Raw genomic sequence first — 21,742 nt, forward strand, 5'->3', positions numbered from 1 at the left:
ACCAACCCTTTCCAGGAAGCTTAGAGGGAGTTACAAAATTTCCTCACGAAGGGGATCTGTTTAGTATTAGGGGCATACAGCACAGCAAGAGTCACCTGTTTATCTTCTAGTGTCCCTATGAGGATGAGGTAATGACCTTCCCTATCTGACACCTGTCGTTCAAGTATAAAATTGCAAGTGTTAGAGATAAGGATGCTTTTTTTGTGTGGGCCGTTAGATTATAGCAATGAGGGGAGGTGGGATTTGAAAACTTAGGAGGGGAGAACTGAATGAAATTAGTTTCCTGTAGGGCTACAATGTGTGCTTTAAGTTTTCTAAAGTGACGTAGGGCTAATCGCCTCTTATTGGGTGAATTTAAACCTTTAACGTTTAAGGCTAATAATAACTTAACCATTGAAAACATTTTGTAAGTTGGAATACCACCATATAGACAGATACTGTATCATAAACACATGGGTGTGTGCGCGACCATACAGGGAGAAAATCAATAAAATAGAGGCATTGGAACACTGTTTCCCAAACTGGGAGTCAAGAAAAAACAAAAAAGAACCAAGAGGGATAAACAAAAACATAGAAAAGGACATAAGGAAGAAAAAAAATATCACCATAAAGGGGCTATAGTAGGCCACTTCCTAGAGCGGCACATTGGGGTCGTGGGAGAGAAGCTAGTGCCTCCATCACTCCTAAGGGAACTGAGAGGACAAATGGGGAAAAAGGAAACTACTAAAGGGCCCGTTGTACACACATAACTAAGCAAAATTATCGAAAATTACCAGATTCAAACTAAATCATTGCACCGGAACCAAACGGGACCCTATTGACGTTAACACACAAAACTGGCATAAGGTAATAGTCCGGCACAGTCGAAATATGTAAGTAAGTTACGGTAAAGTTGTAACCAGTAGTGATTGGGCGAGCCGGAACTCAGACATCACACAAAATTGTAGTGGGTTACCTGGATAGAAAAAGAGTTCAAGAAACTAACTCCAAATCCATGTTTAAGGTAATGGAATTCAAGTAGACTGGATCGTTGTAGACCATTCTTGTGGGATACGTAATCCATCTGGAATGTTTGAGGGTACAGCGTCCAAGTTCCAGGAAACGTTTTACACCCTCATCCGGTATGGAAGCAATATGAGTGAAGCTGTTTTTCCGGATCACAAGCTTCGTGGGGAAACCCCATCTGTAGAGGATATCCGCTTTCCGTAAAGCCTTAGTAACCGGATAGAAGGATCTGCGGAGGGCCAGAGTAGCCGCTGAAAGGTCGCCGAATATCTGCAGGTCACCCAGTATAGGTGTGGAGAGGTCGGACGATCTGGCAGGCCGTAAAATATCTTCTTTAACATGAAAATAGTGGAGGCGCATTAAGGTATCTCTAGGGACGCCTGGAGGCGCATTCCTAGCCTTTGGTATACGGTGGATGCGGTCTAGCAGAAAGTCAGTAATCTGAGTGTAGGCATCCGTTTCATGAATAGGTCTGTCACATATTCCTTCAGCTCCATATTAGAAACTGAGGGGGACATTTACTAAGCAGTGATAAGAGTGGAGAAGTGAGCCAGTGGAGATGTTGCCCCATCAACCAATCAGCAGCTCTTATCATTTTATAGTATGCAAATTATAGATGTTACTTCAGTGCTGATTGGTTGTCATGGGCAACTTCTCTACTGGCTCACTTCTCCGCTCTTATCACTGCTTAGTAAATGTCCCCCTGATTCTGGAATTCCCCGAAACGTAATGTTACGTTGTGATCTGTCTTCTAAATCGCAGACTTTACTGCGCAAGGACGTTACCTCCGCCTGGAGGTCTTCGTGTAGTGTGATACGGTCGTTATGCGACTTAACGACTTCCTCCATTTTGGTTTCCAAGTGATCACTACGATTGCCGACTTCTTCTATCGCCTGTTGACAGGATTGTAACGCAGATTTGATTTCTGCTGACATATCTGTCTTGAACGAGGCAAGAAGCTGCTTCATCGATCCGACTGTCAGAGGGGCATCGTCTCCCAGAGGTAGTGGTTGCGAGCCTGAGGCAGAGGCCGGATCAAATGGCGCACTCGGAGCAGATAATTGGGGCGAATGTTTATCTTGTTTGGGTGCGATTTTGATGCCCTGTGACGGAGAAGTGGTTTTAAAGAAGCTAACCGGAGGAACACCTGCAGGGTCTTTCTGTCTTTTAGGAGGTATATTGAAGACAATCAATAAGAGGTCCAAATCCGGTTCAGGATAAATCAGAATCCATTACAAGGAGCAAAATTGGGGGGAATGAGTTAGGACATATCAAAGTGATGGAGGCAACTAAGCATGTTCAACTCCCCTGCAGCATCAGTTTTCCATGACCACACAGATTGAGGACTGGATGATCCGGGTGGTAGTAGCAGTGGATGTGCCAGCACAGACCACCGACCACTTCACCGGCCTGTGGTAGGTTCCGTCGAACCCAACAGTCTTGGAGTAGTGGGAACAAGGGCTGCCAGTAGGTATTTATAATGATAGCTGCAGCTACAGTCTGTGTTCCCACACACAGGAGGAGAGGGAGGGGCCGATGCAGGCTGGAGACGGGCACTAGGTATTCTGTGTATATATGCAGGTTGAGTATCCCTTATCCAAAATCCCACATCCTACGAGACAATAACATAAATATTATATATATTATTTATAAATATATCTATATATATATATATCTATATCTATAGATAATGTATACAATGCATATGTCATTATCTCAGTAGGGGACCCCAAAATGTGGGATTTTGGATAAGGGATACTCAAAAAAATAAATAAATATTCTCACCCACTTTAGAGTGGGGAAATCAGCTCACAGGGAACCCAGTCTCTGTGTATAGGCTCCAGGAGGATGGTGAGAAGAGTTTTCAGACTGTGGATGCTGTAGGGCCGGGACCGTGGACTTCTGCGCCGGCCGCACACCACTTACGGGAGCGGCTTGGTACTTGAGGCCATGGCTTCGCCGGGGAAGCTAGGCTGCAGGGACCTGAAAACGCGGCGGTCTCTATAGCGGCGGAAATCGAGCAGTGAGGGGCGGCTGTGGGGCACTGGAAAGGGGCTGTCAGCGGTGTGCAGAGAGGCGGAATAGGAGCCGGTTGTCTGGAGCCGCCTGAAAATGCCTCCGTGCAGCAGGGTAGATAGGCCACGCCCCCAAAAACAGGGTTTTTTTTTTCCCCTTGCGTAATATTATGAGAAACAAACTGGGTTTTGATTTGACACTTCCATTGCACCTCTATTGATCCAGCAATACTGAGGATATACTGTGCTGTGTGTGTTCTGGCCTCATGGTAGCGTTGAAAGAGCTCCCTGCTTCTGTGGGCACTTGGTAAAAAAAAAAAGTGCTGTGTTCCCGTTTTTTTTTTTTTTTTTTAATTATACTGGCAATCACTCCTTCAAGGCCAGGAGCTGTGGGAGAAGTAGTAGTGGCAATCCTGATTGGGAAGAGACTGTGTGACTCCTGAGCTAGCCCAAACATTAAGAGCCAGTCAGAACTCTGTGTATTTTCATTGGTGAATTGTGTAGCTTAGGTCTTCTACCTTTACACTTCAGAGGTCTGACACGTCGGCTGGTTTCTATCTAGTATATAGGATAGTTACACTGTGTTGCTGTATGTGTAATAAGTCCTGTGTAGTATAAAAAGCCGTCTTCCATAGTCAGTAACTGAAGGGCGTCTCTAACTGAAGCCTGAGTCAGTAACTGAAGGGCGTCAGTAACTGAAGCCTGAGTTGTAGTAAGATGGAAACATGGAAAATCCTTAACTTCTTATGCATGTTATAGGTTGTCAGAACCCAAAGGAAAGACCTTTTTAATGGTTTGTATTTGTCACGTAGGTGCTGGTGGTATGAGGAGAGAGGAAATGCGCCCGTATTACACTCGCACAGGACAGTCGGGGCACAAAATGTCATCCAGGATCGGCGCTGACCCTTACAAACGTCCGCTTCGTGTGATGGTGAGAGAGTCTATACTTACATTAATCATATTGTCTGTTTTACACAGTCGCAATAAAATGAGACGTCTCTCAGATTTCTAGTTAAATAGAGGCGGCTTCTATCTCATAAGATTATTATCGGAGAGAACAGTTACAGTAGACTGGAATTTATTACTGAATGTTTGTAGTGATTTTTTTCAACTGTGTTCTCCCATTATACGCAGTGTTAATAAGGGTGGTCTTCTGTTTGCCGGCGGTCGGGCTCCCGGCGCTCAGTATACCGGCGCCGGGAGCCCGACAGCCGGCATACCGACACTTATTTTCCCTCGTGGGGGTCCACGACCCCCATAGAGGGAGAATAAAATAGTGTAGCGCGCCACCGTGCCCGTAGCGTGGCGAGCGCAGCGAGCCCGCAAGGGGCTCATTTGCTGTCGGTAAGCCGGCGGTCGGGCTCCCGGCGCCGGGATGCTGGTCGCCGGGAGCCCGACCGCCGGCCAGCCGTAGTGAACCCGTTAATAACGCACTCCTTAAAGTTCTTCCTAAATATTGGCGTTGCCCTCAGTCTCCTGCCTCTTACTCGGCTGAGGGTTGCGGCAAGTGCAGAGATTTTGGCAGATTAGTCGTGAGATTGAAAGTAACCAGTATCTTTTTTTTTTTTTTTTTTTTTTTTTTTTAAACCTCGGTTTAATTTAGGGAAAAAATTGGCACTTTAAATCTCGCAGCCAAATTGCTTAAATCTCAGCACTTGCTGCAGCTCACAGGCTGGCGTACCATTGTCCTGTCTCTTCCCAAAACAACTTCTAAAATATTTACCAAAGTGCTAGAACATCATAGTACTTCCCATACAAAGTCGGTCAGGTCCTATTTGGGGATGAACGCTGTGACCTATGGGAGATACCAGAGTCAGACTGCCCCACAGAGAGAGGTACAGGGGAAACTCTTGGTGGGCCTCACTGCCTGAGGACCCACCCACTCCTCTGGAGATCAGTTTCCAGACACTAGACTTGAATTATACATACATTACATTATTCTGCACATATATAAAATGTGTGTGTGTGTGTGTGTATATGTATGTGTGTATATATATATATATATATATATATATATATATATATATATATATATATATATATATATATATATATATATATATATATAATATAACATTTTAGAAAGATGACCAGACCATGCACTCTCTAATGGTTAGCCAAGTCTCTTTGTAGGCTGTCCGCACCCTTCTGGAGGCTGGTCACACCCCTAAGCATTCCCTGTTTCTATAAGCCATGGCTTTAAATCCTCTGGCTATAGCCTTAGGGATAATGCCTCCCTGTCTGATATCACTGTTGGTACCGGCTGGAGTAATCCAGCTTTTAGCTTTCACTGGTTTCTAAGGCTGAGTACACGCTACACGATGTGTGTACCCAGCGATATTGGCGGGGGTGGGGGGCTGGGGGCACTTGCTGGGAGCAGCACGCCAGGTGAATTTTTTTTTTTTTTTGTCATTAAGACTTATTTAATATTTTCTTTTGCAACTGACGTAGTGGGACAAAGGTCAGCTATTTGTGGTCTGGTAGGTGGTGATGGGGTGAGGTTGGGGCTACTTTGTTCTCGAGGCATCCGGATTGGCTCTGAAATTAAGGGGGCAGTGACGTGATGGGGGGCAGCCAATAATTTGCTTCCTTCTGTCTTATCCCATAGGAGCCTATTTTGCTTGTGTAAGCCTAGTCTAACAGTAATATCATGTTTTGCTTTTGTAGAACGCATCTGATCAGCACCAGAATTTCAGAAGACCAAACTTTGCAAGAGCTCGAGACTTTGTAAACAGACTTGTACCCTCACGTTTGAGACACTATTATAATGGGTAAGCTGGCGGTACCACTGACTGAATAGTTAGGGTCTTGGCCTGTCTCTACCTAACAGGCGGGACGTCATTGCTCTGTGTCATCAACCGTAAAAGCCTTTCTCTATCGTCCTAGTGGATGCTGGGGTTCCTGAAAGGACCATGGGGAATAGCGGCTCCGCAGGAGACAGGGCACAAAAAGTAAAGCTTTAGGATCAGGTGGTGTGCACTGGCTCCTCCCCCTATGACCCTCCTCCAAGCCTCAGTTAGATTTTTGTGCCCGGCCGAGAAGGGTGCAATCTAGGTGGCTCTCCTAAAGAGCTGCTTAGAAAAGTTTAGCTTAGGTTTTTTATTTTACAGTGAGTCCTGCTGGCAACAGGATCACTGCAACGAGGAACTTAGGGGAGAAGAAGTGAACTCACCTGCGTGCAGGATGGATTGGCTTCTTTGGCTACTGGACATTAGCTCCAGAGGGACGATCACAGGTACAGCCTGGATGGTCACCGGAGCCTCGCCGCCGGCCCCCTTGCAGATGCTGAAACAAGAAGAAGGTCCAGAATCGGCGGCATGAAGACTCCTCAGTCTTCTTAAGGTAGCGCACAGCACTGCAGCTGTGCGCCATTTCCTCTCAGCACACTTCACACGGCAGTCACTGAGGGTGCAGGGCGCTGGAAGGGGGGCGCCCTGGGAGGCAATGAAAACCTATTTTTGGCTAAAAATACCTCACATATAGCCTCCGGGGGCTATATGGAGATATTTAACCCCTGCCAGAATCCGTTAAGAGCGGGAGACGAGGCCGCCGAAAAAGGGGCGGGGCCTATCTCCTCAGCACACAGCGCCATTTTCCCTCACAGAAAGGCTGGAGGGAAGGCTCCCAGGCTCTCCCCTGCACTGCACTACAGAAACAGGGTTAAAACAGAGAGGGGGGGCACTAATTTGGCGTTAGAAATATATAAAAAAGATGCTATAAGGGAAAACACTTATATAAGGTTGTCCCTATATAATTATAGCGTTTTTGGTGTGTGCTGGCAAACTCTCCCTCTGTCTCTCCAAAGGGCTAGTAGGTCCTGTCCTCTATCAGAGCATTCCCTGTGTGTGTGCTGTGTGTCGGTACGTGTGTGTCGACATGTATGAGGACGATGTTGGTGAGGAGGCGGAGCAATTGCCTGTAATGGTGATGTCACTCTCTAGGGAGTCGACACCGGAATGGATGGCTTATTTAGGGAATTACGTGATAATGTCAACACGCAGCAAGGTCGGTTGACGACATGAGACGGCCGACAAACAATTAGTACCGGTCCAGACGTCTCAAAAACACCGTCAGGGGTTTTAAAACGCCCGTTTACTTTAGTCGGTCGACACAGACACAGACAGGGACACTGAATCCAGTGTCGACGGTGAATAAACAAACGTATTCCTTATTAGGGCCACACGTTAAGGGCAATGAAGGAGGTGTTACATATTTCTGATACTACAAGTACCACAAAAGAGGGTATTATGTGGGATGTGAAAAAACTACCGTAGTTTTTCCTGAATCAGATAAATTAAATGAAGTGTGTGATGATGCGTGGGTTCCCCCCGATAGAAAATATGGGCGGTATACCCTTTCCCGCCAGAAGTTAGGGCGCGTTGGGAAACACCCCTTAGGGTGGATAAGGCGCTCACACGCTTATCAGAACAAGTGGCGGTACCGTCTATAGATAGGGCCGTCCTCAAGGAGCCAGCTGACAGGAGGCTGGAAAATATCATAAAAAGTATATACACACATACTGGTGTTATACTGCGACCAGCGATCGCCTCAGCCTGGATGTGCAGAGCTGGGGTGGCTTGGTCGGATTCCCTGACTAAAAATATTGATACCCTTGACAGGGACAGTATTTTATTGACTATAGAGCATTTAAAGGATGCATTTCTATATATGCGAGATGCACAGAGGGATATTTGCACTCTGGCATCAAGAGTAAGTGCGATGTCCATATCTGCCAGAAGATGTTTATGGACACGACAGTGGTCAGGTGATGCAGATTCCAAACGGCACAAAGGTGTATTGCCGTATAAAGGAAGAGGAGTTATTTGCGGTCGGTCCATCGGACCTGGTGGCCACGGCAACTGCTGGAAAATCCACCGTTTTTTACCCTAAGTCACATCTCTGCAGAAAAAGACACCGTCTTTTCAGCTTCAGTCCTTTCGTCCCTATAAGAGTCATATCTGCCCAGGGATAGAGGAAAGGGAAGAAGACTGCAGCAGGCAGCCCATTCCCAGGAACAGAAGCGTTCCACCGCTTCTGACAAGCTCTCAGCATGACGCTGAGACCGTACAGGACCCCTGGATCCTACAAGTAGTATCCCAGGGGTACAGATTGGAATGTCGAGACGTTTCCCCTGCGCAGGCTCCTGAAGTCTGCTTTACCAAGGTCTCCCTCCGACAAGGAGGCAGTATGGGAAACAATTCACGAGCTGTATTCCCAGCAGGTGATAATTAAATTACCCCTCCTACAACAAGAAAAGGGGTATTATTCCACACTATATTGTGGTACTGAAGCCAGAAGGCTAGGTGAGACCTATTCTAAATCTAAAAAAATTTGAACACTTACAAAGGTTCAAATCAAGATGGAGTCACTCAGAGCAGTGATAACGAACCGGGAAGAAGGGGACTATATGGTGTCCCGAGACATCAGGGATGCTTACCTCCATGTCCCAAATTTGCCCTTATCACTAAGGGTACCTCAGGTTCGTGGTACAGAACTGTCACTATCAGTTTCAGACGCTGCCGTTTGGATTGTCCACGGCACCCCGGGTCTTTACCAAGGTAATGGCCGAAATGATGGTTCTTCTTCGAAGAAAAGGCGTCTTAATTATCCCTTACTTGGACGATCTCCTGATAAGGGCAAAGTCCAGGGAACAGTTGGAGGTCGGAGTAGCACTATCTCGGATACTGTTACAACAGCAGGGGTGGATTCTAAATATTCCAAAATCGCAGCTGATCCCGACAACAAGTCTCCTGTGCTTAGGGATGATTCTGGACACAGTCCAGAAAAAGGTGTTTCTCCCGGAAGAGAAAGCCAGGGAGTTATCCGAGCTAGTCAGGAACCTCCTAAAATCAGTGCATCATTGCACAAGGGCCATGGTAAAAAAATGGTGACTTCCTTCGAAGCAATTCCAGTCGGCAGATTTCATGCAAGAACTTTTCAGTGGGATCTGCTGGACAAATGGTCCGGATCGCATCTTCAGATGCATCAGCGGATAACCCTATATCCAAGGACAAGGGTGTCTCTCCTGTGGTGGTTACAGAGTGCTCATCTTCTAGAGGGCCGCAGATTCGGCATTCAGTTTTGGATGTTGGTGACCACGGAGGCCAGCCCGAGAGGCTGGGGAGGAGTCACACAAGGAAAAAATTTCCAGGGAGTGTGATCAAGTCTGGAGACTTTTCTCCACATAAATATAGCTAAGGGTAAATTTATAATGCTCTAAGCTTAGCAAGACCTCTGCTTCAAGGTCAGCCGGTATTGATCCAGTGGGATAAAACATCACGGCAGTCGCCCACGTAAATAGACAGGGCGGCACAAGAAGCAGGAGGGCAGTGGCAAAAACTGCAAGGACTTTTCGCTGGGCGGAAAATCATGTGATAGCACTGTCAGCAGTGTTTCATTCCGGGAATGGAAACTGGGAAGCAGACTTCCTCAGTAGGCACGACCTCCACCCGGCAGAGTGGGAACTTCATGGGGAAGTTTCCACATGATTGTAAACCGTTGGGAATTACCAAAGGTGGACATGATGGCGTCCCGTCTGAACAAAAAACGGGACAGGTATTGCGCCAGGTTAAGAGACCCTCAGGCAATAGCTGTGGACGTTCTGGTAACACCGTGGGTGTACCAGTCGGTGTATGTGTTCCATCCTCTGCTTTTCATACCTAAGGTACTGAGAATTATAAGACGTAGAGGAGTAAGAACTATACTCATGGCTCCGGATTGGCCAAGAAGGACTTGGTACCCGGAACTTCAAGAGATGCTCACAGAGGACTTATGGCCTCTGCCGCTAAGAAGGGACTTGTTTCAGCAAGTACCATGTCTGTTCCAAGACTTACCGCAGCTGCGTTTGACGGCATGGCGGTGGAACGCCGGATCCTAAGGGAAAAGGCATTCAGGAAGAGGTCATTCCTACCCTGGTCAAAGCCAGAAAGGAGGTGACCGCACAACATTATCACCACATGTGGCGAAAATATGTTGCGTGGTGTGAGGCCAGGAAGGCCCCACGAAGAAATTTCAACTCGGTCGATTCCTGCATTTCCTGCAAACAGGAGTGTCTATGGGCCTCAAATTGGGGTCCATTAAGGTTCAAATTTCGGCCCTGTCGATTTTTCTTCCAGAAAGAATTGGCTTCAGTTCCTGAAGTCCAGAAGTTTGTCAAGGGAGTATTGCATATACAACCCCCTTTTGTGCCTCCAGTGGCACTGTGGGATCTCAACGTAGTTCTGGGATTTCTCAAAACACATTGGTTTAAAACCAGTCAAATCTGTGGATTTGAAGCATCTCACATGAAAAGTGAACATGCTCTTGGACCTGGCCTGGACCAGGCGAGTGTCAAATTGGTGTTTTTTTTCTCAAAAAAGCCCATATCTGTTTGTCCATTCGGACAGGGCAGAGCTGCGGACTCGTCCCCAGTTCTCTCCCTAAGGTGGTGTCAGTGTTTCACCTGAACCAGCTTATTGTGGTGTCTTGCGCCTACTAGGGACTTGGAGGACTCCAAGTTGCTAGATGTGGTCAGGGCCCTGAAAATATAGGTTCCAGGACGGCTGGAGTCAGGAAAACTGACTTGCTGTTATCCTGTATGCACCCAACAAACTGGGTGCTCTTGCTTCTAAGCAGACTTTTGCTAGTTGGATGTGTAATACAATTCAGCTTGCACATTCTGTGGCAGGCCTGCCACAGCCAAAATATGTAAATGCCCATTCCACAAGGAAGGTGGGCTCATCTTGGGCGGCTGCCCGAGGGGTCTCGGCTTTACAACTTTGCCGAGCGGCTATTTAGTCAGGGGCAAACACGTTTGTAAAATCCTACAAATTTGATAACCTGGCTAAGGAGGACCTGGAGTTCTCTCATTCGGTGCTGCAGAGTCATCCGCACTCTCCCGCCCGTTTGGGAGCTTTGGTATAATCCCCATGGTCCTTTCAGGAACCCCAGCATCCACTAGGACGATAGAGAAAATAAGAATTTACTTACCGATAATTCTATTTCTCGGAGTCCGTAGTGGATGCTGGGCGCCCATCCCAAGTGCGGATTATCTGCAATACTTGTACATAGTTACAAAAATCGGGTTATTATTGTTGTGAGCCATCTTTCAGAGGCTCCGCTGTTATCATACTGTTAACTGGGTTCAGATCACAGGTTTTACAGTGTGATTGGTGTGGCTGGTATGAGTCTTACCCGGGATTCATAAATCCTTCCTTATTGTGTACGCTCGTCCGGGCACAGTATCCTAACTGAGGCTTGGAGGAGGGTCATAGGGGGAGGAGCCAGTGCACACCACCTGATCCTAAAGCTTTACTTTTTGTGCCCTGTCTCCTGCGGAGCCGCTATTCCCCATGGTCCTTTCAGGAACCCCAGCATCCACTACGGACTCCGAGAAATAGTATTATCGGTAAGTAAATTCTTATTTTTGATCTGTGTTGGAGGGAACGGTCACCATTCTGTCATTATCAATTCTTTGGTTGAAGCTGGAACATTTTGGCTACGGCGGTGACTGGGCTGTGGTTAAGATATATGTTTCTTGTTACTCTGATTAGTGGGAAAGCAGTCACACTGTTACAGACTCACAGAGCAGTTTTTACTTTCTTAAAGCTACAGCAATTATTCTGAAACGAGAAGCTTTAGAAGAGGACAGAAGCTAAGGCAGCAGAGAAACAACAGACAGGCCACATATGTCCACAAAAGAGGCTTGGAGGTAATGAAATCTGCAACACTGGGGGACATTAAACATTAAGCGAATCAGTAATAAGTGTTTCCTGATTTTAAGTTTTACTTAAAGAATATATAATTTTTTTTTCATATTTTGTTCAACAATTGTCAAGTATCTGAGTGCAGGCTTTAGTTATCTATTGTCAAGGCTTTAGCCATATGACGGGGGTGGTCGCATCTGCCAAGCTGTGATTTCTTTGATACGGTCGCGTTTGATGCGACATTATAGGAAACGCCCACCGGTGGCTGCTGGAAATCCGTTAGCTGCCGGGTTCTGCTCACGATGTCTGCCTCTCTGTTGCTGTGAAAACACCCCCACGGGATCCTCCTCCCGGACGGGTAAAGAAGGGTGATCTTAAAAGGATCGGCTACCCCTGGCTGCATCCCGAGCTCAGGGAAGCTGCAGCCTCCCTTCTTCCCTGGCCACACTGACTGCGATCAGTGATCCTAACAGGATTGGCCACAGTCTGTTCTTACTGCACCCCTCTCTCCCAGCTCTCGGACATCAGTAATGGGCGATCCCCAGGAACACCCATCCCCTGCTGCTCTTCTTCTTGCAGGAAGTATAACTAAACAGAAGATTAATGCAAATGCTCATTCTATAGTACTAAGCACTGCTATTTAGAATAATTATAAAGAACCCTGCAATCTAATATAGGGCAAAATTGAGGTGCTTGGCATACTTTTTGGCCAAAATATATGGGCCTGCCAACCAGCGTCCAGGTGACCTCATCTGTTGTGTCCCTAACCCTAGGTTTAAGTCTAGGGTGCAGGACCCCACCAAATCCGCAAAGGCCAGTGTACCTGGCAGTGATGGTAAACACTTCACGTTTTTAGAGGCAGACTTTTTGTTACTGATCGAATGTTTCTTTACGTGGAGTCTGTTAACTTCCTATGTACCAGTACTTCATGAATAGAAGTTAGGCCTCATAAATAATTACATTGGAAACGAGAGCTACCTGGTTGATCCTGCTATTAGCATATGCTTGTCTCAAAGATTAAGCCATGCACGTGTAAGTACACACGGCCGGTACAGTGAAACTGCGAATGGCTCATTAAATCGGTTCTGGTTCCTTTCCTAGGCATAGTTATGCTCACAATTTCTACCATTGCAGCTTTATTTTAGTCTAGCATTTGTCCGCGGCTTCGCTCGCAGGGATGTCTGTTATTGCTCAGCGGAACTTATTTTACAAAAACAGCAGTGCCATCTAATATTGTGATGTACCAAAATCACAGTCCAGTATAAGTTCACTTTAGTCAAACAAATATTATCTTATAGATCAATAATCCATTGCTACTTCTCCTAACACCAAATGGTTGCAAGTAACATGACAAGCGACTCTACGATATATATCATCTTGCATTGTGCGGAATTCTAGCGCGTAGTATTTATCTTGCTGTGGCATCTACTGGATTGATGTGTAAACTGAAACTTCATGAGCCAAGATAACCTGCCTGATTAGTGAATGATATGTAGTCAGATTTTCATGCAAAATAGATCTTGTATATCTATGTATTTATATATGTATACATGTATAACTCTGCGTTCGGGGGGGGAGTGCAATATATGTATATATTATATATATTTAAATACATATAGTCATTTTAGACTTGAGGAACCTGTACACTGCAAGCATCGAGTGTTAAGCGTCTTGTTCCTTTTTTATTACTCCTCCCTGATGTCACATCGAGATAATACATACCGTAGTTTGTTTCTAGGTCACTAAGCTATACAATAATGAAAACGTGATCCAAATTCATCCAGTTTTTGCGTGATGTCGGAACAAACGAACAGACAATTCATTTAAAATGTTTTTCGTCTCCATAGTTCATAAACAGTCCCTAGAAGTACACGTCTCAAAACAAAAATTCTATGTACAGACACAGGCCCTTACAGTTTTATTATATCTATAGATTTATTCAGTTTTGATAAGCTTTTTGTCTCAAGCAGGCAGAATCCTTCAGTACAATATTAGCGTGCTTATTTTATTTTTTCCCTGTGTCTCTGCAGGTTCAGGCTACAATGGACATCTTTGAACCTGAAGAATTTATCAGGCCTAAACCGTGAGTGTGAAAATATTGTGTTTCTGTATTTTCTAAATTGTGTTATATGTCATTATTACCAGCGGGTTGTGGCGCACATTGCTAGAATTCGCTGAAAAGTGTATATTGTGAGTAGAACAGCCGCCATTCTTTATATTCCAGATGGAGAACGTGTATGACCCACAGCGGTATCCTGACGGTATCAGTCGCTAACCCTACCGCGATAGCGTTTCCAAGGTATGTCGCTATGTTGTAACATTCTTAATGCATTTTTAAATGTCATTTTTATTCTTCGTAAATTTCTTAAATATAGCTGTATATGATATCAAGAACTTAAACTTGTCTCTTACATGCTTGTGTTCTACAGCAGCGTGGGGACCAGGTTGCCTCGTTCCCCCCTCCCCTTCTTGTTGAAAAAGGAGGGTGCAGAAGTAAAGGTCCCAAAAGGAGTCCCTTTAGACTTCGACATTAACAGTGTTGCAAAACAGGTAATGGTTCTCTTGTGGGGAATCCTGTCTCAGGCACTGAGTAGGATAATTCTACAATTTTACAAATTATAATGCAAATATTCCTACAACATTCCTTTCAGTATGATATGCCGCAAATGCTTTTCCTCCTCACTTTTCTTTCTCAAACGTCACCGGGACGGTGGGGTTTGAAGCCACGTGATGCGATGAACATAAAAAAATACAAAATATACAAATCATGTGCAGATCAGTCTATCAAATGTGCATATTTAGTGATATATTAAGAAAATGTGATAAAGTGAGAAAGCAACTCTCAATTAATTCAATAATAGATAAAAATTAACTAGTGCAAAAAGTTCATTTTTGTTTTGACATGACGATCATTAATAGTGAATTTATTGTGAAGGCGTAACCCACTCACTATGGTATGTGGAGGGGAGCAAGCACATAAAAGGTATCTTTTAACTCTCACAAGGCTTCATAGAGGGGTAAGCCTACCCTACTCACGAGGAAATAGATGATATAAAGCACATCAAGGTATCTTTTAACTACGATCAGTCAACCGTTTCGATTTTCAGACTGTCCTTTAGTTCACTCCCAATCGTTGATATCATGGGTATGGAAAACAAAATAACACACCAATATGTAGAATAGTCTGACCTTCTACACAACTGTCCTGAATGTACACTTTAACCCTATTGCCGCCTTATGAGCTTCCATTGTTTTGTTTTGGTTTGCTTTAATCCCCCCCGGTGCATGCATTTCAGTGTGTGACCATTTACTATGCGATGGTAGTCATTTTCTCGGTCTTGTTTTTTTACTAGACTGGAATCACGTTGAACGAACGTTTCAAGATACTGAAGGAACAAAGACTGTCCCAGACAATCGGCAAAGGCAGCAGATTTGTGACTGTTGGATGAGCCCCGAGGTCCGCAGCCTGCCTTAGCTTGTTCCCGCAGTTTACGTTCTTGTTTGTTGACTTGACTTTTAAGCAGAGACCAAAACGGACATAAAGTCGACTGCACTGAGGCCGGGGGCCCTCAGATCTTCGGGATATTTTTTTGAGAGCCCTAAAAGTGGAAAAACTTTTTTGTATTGTTTTTACTGTGAAATATGCATAAAAGGAATATTTAATACCGGGAAGGTGAAACGTGACTTGGAATTTTGTTAATTCTAGCAAAAGTCTTCGCCCAAGATACCATTAGGAGTACATGGGAACTGTTTTATTTTGCTGGACAAAGATGGTTTCATAATTAAAAACCCAACATGTTGATGTTTTTCCTACACTGTTTTCTTGTACAGTTTTAATGTACAATTTTATTTATGCTTTACAACCTTTCAGTTTAGAATTAATAACATGTGATGACTTGAAAAGTCTCCTGCAAACAAAGGCAACATTTACCTTGCTCCACAAATAGTCTGAGCAGTTTCTGAAGACCTTCTACTGAAGTCACAGTAGCGCAGGTTGCCTCACCGAGGAGGAGATGTATCGGAGCTTGGATAGAAAGTGCCAGCCAACCAGATGAATTTCATTCTGCAGGCTGTGTGTGAAAAATTATAGGATCTGATTGATTGGTTGGTTGGTAATTTATCTCTCGCCAAGGGTTGATATGTCACCCCCCTAAGGCAGATGCAATACCCATTTTTTTCATCACGGTCTTATAGGGCTCCGATTAAAAAAAAAAAAAAAGTTTTAATTTAGCTACGGACAATTGGCAAAACTATAGAAAGTGAAGAATGAGCTTGAAAATGTTGCTGCGTAGCATAAGGGAAAATATAAATAACGTTTGTGTTATTGGTTAGAGGTCTGATTGATGCGCAGAGGCACGGGCTCTGCCTGAGTTGAGGATTTGGGTCTGAACTTTAACACTGGATACAGATCATACCCTTTGTTTGTCACGCTGAACGACAGATTTGTTTTTGCTAACCTTTAATTCTGTTAATAAAGTTTTATGTTGTATATCTTACCTTTTTCAGAATAAACTGTTCTGCACAATTGGGCTTTCACATTTGTGCCAAGTTAAATTTTATTGCTCTTTGGATTCTTTGATTGCTAATTTATAGTGGGATAGACTTTTTTTATTTATTTTTTATTTCATTTTTGTATACTTTAACTTGACTATCTATTTATTTTGCTATGGACAGTTGGCATGTACCCATTGCTGATTTAGGAACGTGTTGCATCTCTTGAACATCAATGTTTATATATTTCTACAGTCGCGCCAATCAGCCCCCCTCGGATCACCAGGTCCCGTGCAGGAGACACTACTGATTCATTTGATAGGCGACACTTGTTTATCTGTGTGCTGAGTATTTATATGAAGCACAAGGGAACTTGGCGCTGCATCCGTAGCACTTAGTATACAAATTCAAACTCCGTTGCACACAAATACACGAGTTTTGCATATCCGATTTAATTCTGCACAATCTCCAGATGCGTTCTACTCTCTTTGCATTGCGATTAAGGCACATTTTTTTGGCAAGAGATGTTAGGCGGCTAGTAGGATTGCACTGGACCTGGCGGCTCATTTGCGGCAGGCGTCTCGCATCACATGGCTTATTGAGGCTAGTTAACATAGAATTTGACGGCAGATAGGAACCATATGGCCCTTCCAGTCTGCCCTCTAGGATTAGGGTTTTAAGGTTGGGGGTTAGAGTGTTAGGGTTAGTGTATTGGGCTTAGTTTATTGGGGTTAGTTTTGGAGTTTGGGTTGGTGCAGTGGTTCTCAAACTTGGTCTTTAGGACACCAAACAGGTTAAGTTTTCCAGGTCACCCGATAGTTGCACTGTCTATCACCAACGGTCACATTTTGAAAATCCACAGGTCACCTGGAAAACATGAACTGTGTGGGGTCAGGGGGACAGAGGTTGAGAACCAGTGGGTTCATTTATTAGGGTTAGTTTAGGGGATTGTATTAGGGGTTGGGTTTTAGGAATAGGGTATTAGGGTTGGTTTAGCAGTTTGGGCATGGCTGTCGTTCTCAAACCTGGTACCCAGGACAACCAATGGCCCACGTTCTCCAGGTCACCCAACAGGTGTATGCCCAACTGTGACATTTTAAGGATCCACAGGTGACCTGGAAAACATGAACTGCCTGGGGCCCCAAGGAAAGAGCCAGAGAACCAGTGGGTCCACTGAGTTAGGGTATTAGGGTTAGTTTATTCTCAAACTCCGTCCTCAGGACCCCACACAGTTCATGTTTTCGAGATCACGTGTGGATTTTTTAAAATGTGACAGTTGTTCATAGACCTGTGCACCTCCCAGGTGACATGGAACACGTGAACTGTGTGGGGACCTGAGGACAGAGTTTGAAAACCACTGGTTTAGGAGATTAGGTTAGGGTATTAAGAGTAATATGTTAGTGGTTTGGGTTAAAGTATTAGGCTTAGGAGTTATGGTTAGGATTGTTGGGGGTATTAGGGCTAATGTGTAGGGATACTCTACGGGGATGCGGTCAAGATCCCGCTGGACGGGATCCCGGCGGTCGGAATACCGACACTGGGATCCCGACCGGCACAATCCCGACATATTCTCCCTCTGTGGGTGTCCACGACACCCACAGAGGGAGAAGAAATGAGTGTGCCGAGCGTAGCGAGGCACTGTGCCCGCAAGGGTCTGCATTGCGCTCGCCCCCCTGTCGGGATTGTGCTGGTCGGGATCCCGGTGTTCGGCGGTATCTCGTACTGATCTCACTCTACGTCCTATATCTACAGGGATTGTATTTGATTCATGGTATGTGCCCCAGCTCCCAGGAATAGTGGGGCAGAGAGGGTTGCTTAGTTGTCCAGTGGTCAGTGGGGTGCAAGGAACAGAGCACCAGCCTACAGCAGCATCAGGAAGCGCGTTGGGCAGAAACTCATGGCCAGGTCACCGAGGTTCCAGCTGGGGAGAGTGCCCAGGATAGAGTACAGGAGCTGTAGGGGAAGACTAAAAACAACCAGAAGTTTATCAATCAAGTGTTCTCCTTGATGTCCAAGCATGGTATCCAGCAAGTACTGTCCAGGCCAAAAAGCAGTTTCTTCAAAGTAGTTTTATAGTTGTATAGAGTACAGGTAGACGGTTATCTTACTGTTTCCACCTGTTTAACTCCCATTTCTCTATCGTCCTAGTGGATGCTGGGGTTCCTGAAAGGACCATGGGGAATAGCGGCTCCGCAGGAGACAGGGCACAAAAAGTAAAGCTTTAGGATCAGGTGGTGTGCACTGGCTCCTCCCCCTATGACCCTCCTCCAAGCCTCAGTTAGATTTTTGTGCCCGGCCGAGAAGGGTGCAATCTAGGTGGCTCTCCTGGGCTGCTTAGAATAAAAGTTTAGTTAGGTTTTTTTATTTTCAGTGAGTCCTGCTGGCAACAGGCTCACTGCATCGTGGGACTAAGGGGAGAAGAAACGGACTCACCTGAGTGCAGAGTGGATCGGGTTTCTTAGGCTACTGGACACTAGCTCCAGAGGGACGATCACAGGTTCAGCCTGGATGGGTCACCGGAGCCGCGCCGCCGTCCCCCTTACAGAGCCAGAAGAGACGAAGAGGTCCGGTGAAATCGGCGGCAGAAGACATCCTGTCTTCAGACTAAGGTAGCGCACAGCACCGCAGCTGTGCGCCATTGCTCTCAGCACACTTCACACTCCGGTCACTGAGGGTGCAGGGCGCTGGGGGGGGAGCGCCCTGAGACGCAATATAACGGAATACCTTAGGTGGCAAAACAGAATACATCACATATAGCTCCTGGGCTATATGGATGTATTTTAATCCCCTGCCATTTTACACAGAAAAGCGGGAGATAAGGACGTCGTGAAGGGGCGGAGCCTATCTCCTCAGCACACAAGCGCCATTTTCCCTCACAGCTCCGCTGGAAGGACGGCTCCCTGACTCTCCCCTGCAGTCCTGCTTCAGAATCAGGGTAAAAAAGAGAAGGGGGGGCATTTTTGGCAGCAAATAACGATAATAACAGCAGCTATAAGGGAATAACACTTATATAAGGTTATCCCTGTGTATATATATATATATATATATATATATATATATATATATATATATATATATATATAGCGCTGGGTGTGTGCTGGCAGACTCTCCCTCTGTCTCTCCAAAGGGCTAAGTGGGGTCCTGTCCTCTATCAGAGCATTCCCGGTGTGTGTGCTGTGTCGGTACGCGTGTGTCGACATGTATGAGGAGGAAAATTATGTGGAGGCGGAGCAGTTGCCTGTGTTGGTGATGTCACCCCCTAGGGAGTCGACACCTGACTGGATGATTGTATTTAAACAATTAAGTGATAATGTCAGCAATTTGCAGAAAACTGTTGACGACATGAGACAGCCGGCAAATCAATTAGTGCCTGTCCAGGCGTCTCAGACACCGTCAGGGGCGCTAAAACGCCCGTTACCTCTGTGGGTCGACACCTTTCTGACACTACAAGTACCACAAAGAAGGGTATTATGTGGGGAGAGAAAAAACTACCAATATTTTTTCCTGAGTCAGAGGAAATAAATGAGGTGTGTGAAAAAGCGTGGGTTTCCCCCGATAAAAAACAGCTAATTTCTAAAAAATTATTAGCATTATATCCTTTCCCGACAGAGGTTAGGGCGCGTTGGGAAACACCCCCTAGGGTAGATAAGGCGCTCACACGTTTATCAAAACAAGTAGCGTTACCGTCTCCTGATACGGCTACCCTCAAAGAACCAGCTGATAGAAGGCTGGAAAATATCCTAAAAAGTATATACACACATACTGGTGTTATACTGCGACCAGCAATCGCCTCAGCCTGGATGTGCAGTGCTGGAGTCGCATGGTCGGATTCCCTGACCGAGAATATTGATACCCTGGATAGGGACAATATTTTGTTAACTATAGAACATTTAAAGGATGCACTACTATATATGCGTGATGCACAGAGGGATATTTGCACCCTGGCATCAAGAATAAGTGCTATGTCCATCTCTGCCAGAAGAGCGTTATGGACGCGACAGTGGTCAGGGGATGCGGATTCCAAACGGCACATGGAAGTATTGCCGTATAAAGGGGAGGAGTTATTTGGGGCTGGTCTATCGGACCTGGTGGCCACGGCAACGGCTGGAAAATCCACCTTTTTACCCCAGGTCACTCCACATCAGCAGAAAAAGACACCGTCTTTTCAAACTCAGTCCTTTCGTTCCCATAAGTACAAGCGAGCAAAAGGCCACTCTTTTCTGCCCCGGGGCAGAGGAAGAGGAAAAAGACTGCACCATGCAGCCGCTTCACAGGAGCAGAAGCCCTCCCCTGCTTCTGCCAAGTCTTCAGCATGACGCTGGGGCTTTACAAGCAGACTCAGATATGGTGGGGGCCCGTCTCAAGAATTTCAACGCGCAGTGGGCTCACTCGCAAGTGGATCCCTGGATTCTACAGGTAGTATCGCAGGGGTACAAACTGGAATTCGAGGCGTTTCCCCCTCGTCGTTTCCTGAAGTCTGCTTTACCAAAGTCTCCCTCCGACAGGGAGGCAGTTTTGGCAGCCATTCACAAGCTGTATTCCCAGCAGGTGATAATCAAGGTACCCCTCCTGCAACAAGGAAAGGGGTATTATTCCACGCTGTTTGTGGTACCAAAGCCGGACGGCTCGGTGAGACCAATTTTAAATCTGAAATCCTTGAACACTTACATAAAAAGGTTCAAATTCAAGATGGAGTCACTCAGAGCAGTGATAGCAAACCTGGAAGAAGGGGACTATATGGTGTCTCTGGACATCAAGGATGCTTATCTCCACGTCCCGATATACCCTTCTCACCAAGGGTACCTCAGGTTTGTAGTACAAAACTGTCATTATCAGTTTCAGACGCTGCCGTTTGGATTGTCCACGGCACCTCGGGTCTTTACCAAGGTAATGGCCGAAATGATGATTCTTCTAAGAAGAAAAGGCATTTCAATTATCCCTTACTTGGACGATCTCCTGATAAGGGCAAGATCCAGGGAACAGTTAGAAGTCGGAGTAGCACTATCTCAGGTAGTGTTACGTCAGCACGGGTGGATTCTAAATATTCCAAAATCGCAGCTGATTCCAACGACACGTCTACTGTTCCTAGGAATGATTCTGGACACAGTCCAGAAGAAGGTGTTTCTCCTGGAGGAGAAGGCCAGGGAGTTATCCGAGCTAGTCAGGAACCTCCTAAAACCAGGACAGGTCTCAGTGCATCAGTGCACGAGGGTCCTGGGGAAAATGGTGGCTTCTTACGAAGCGATTCCATTCGGAAGATTCCATGCAAGAACATTTCAGTGGGATCTACTGGACAAATGGTCCGGATCGCATCTGCAGATGCATCAGCGGATAACCCTGTCGCCAAGGACAAGGGTGTCTCTCCTGTGGTGGCTGCAGAGTGCTCATCTACTAGAGGGCCGCAGATTTGGCATTCAGGATTGGATCCTGGTAACCACGGATGCCAGCCTGAGAGGCTGGGGAGCAGTCACACAGGGAAGGAATTTCCAGGGCCTGTGGTCAAGCCTGGAAACGTCTCTTCATATAAACATTCTGGAACTAAGGGCC

General features: G+C 45.8%; 1 protein-coding gene across 2 annotated transcripts in view; it reads left to right on the forward strand.

Annotated features, from left to right (window-relative positions):
* The window catches only part of FYTTD1 (forty-two-three domain containing 1), a 112,933-nt gene extending 96,675 nt beyond the window's left edge, over positions 1-16,258 (forward strand). Inside the window, exons 5-11 of one of the 2 annotated variants that reach the window (XM_063959105.1) lie at positions 3,833-3,951; positions 5,688-5,791; positions 11,607-11,709; positions 13,735-13,787; positions 13,929-14,003; positions 14,134-14,254; positions 15,058-16,258. In XM_063959105.1, the coding sequence (XP_063815175.1) occupies positions 3,833-3,951; positions 5,688-5,791; positions 11,607-11,709; positions 13,735-13,787; positions 13,929-14,003; positions 14,134-14,254; positions 15,058-15,153 (671 nt within the window). In that variant the 3' untranslated portion in view covers positions 15,154-16,258. The remainder of the gene's footprint in view (positions 1-3,832; positions 3,952-5,687; positions 5,792-11,606; positions 11,710-13,734; positions 13,788-13,928; positions 14,004-14,133; positions 14,255-15,057) is intronic. The other variant, XM_063959113.1, reaches the window with a different exon arrangement.
* Positions 16,259-21,742: the final 5,484 nt, after the last annotated feature.

Source organism: Pseudophryne corroboree, chromosome 1, assembly GCF_028390025.1.
Source record: "Pseudophryne corroboree isolate aPseCor3 chromosome 1, aPseCor3.hap2, whole genome shotgun sequence".
NCBI lineage: Eukaryota > Metazoa > Chordata > Amphibia > Anura > Myobatrachidae > Pseudophryne > Pseudophryne corroboree.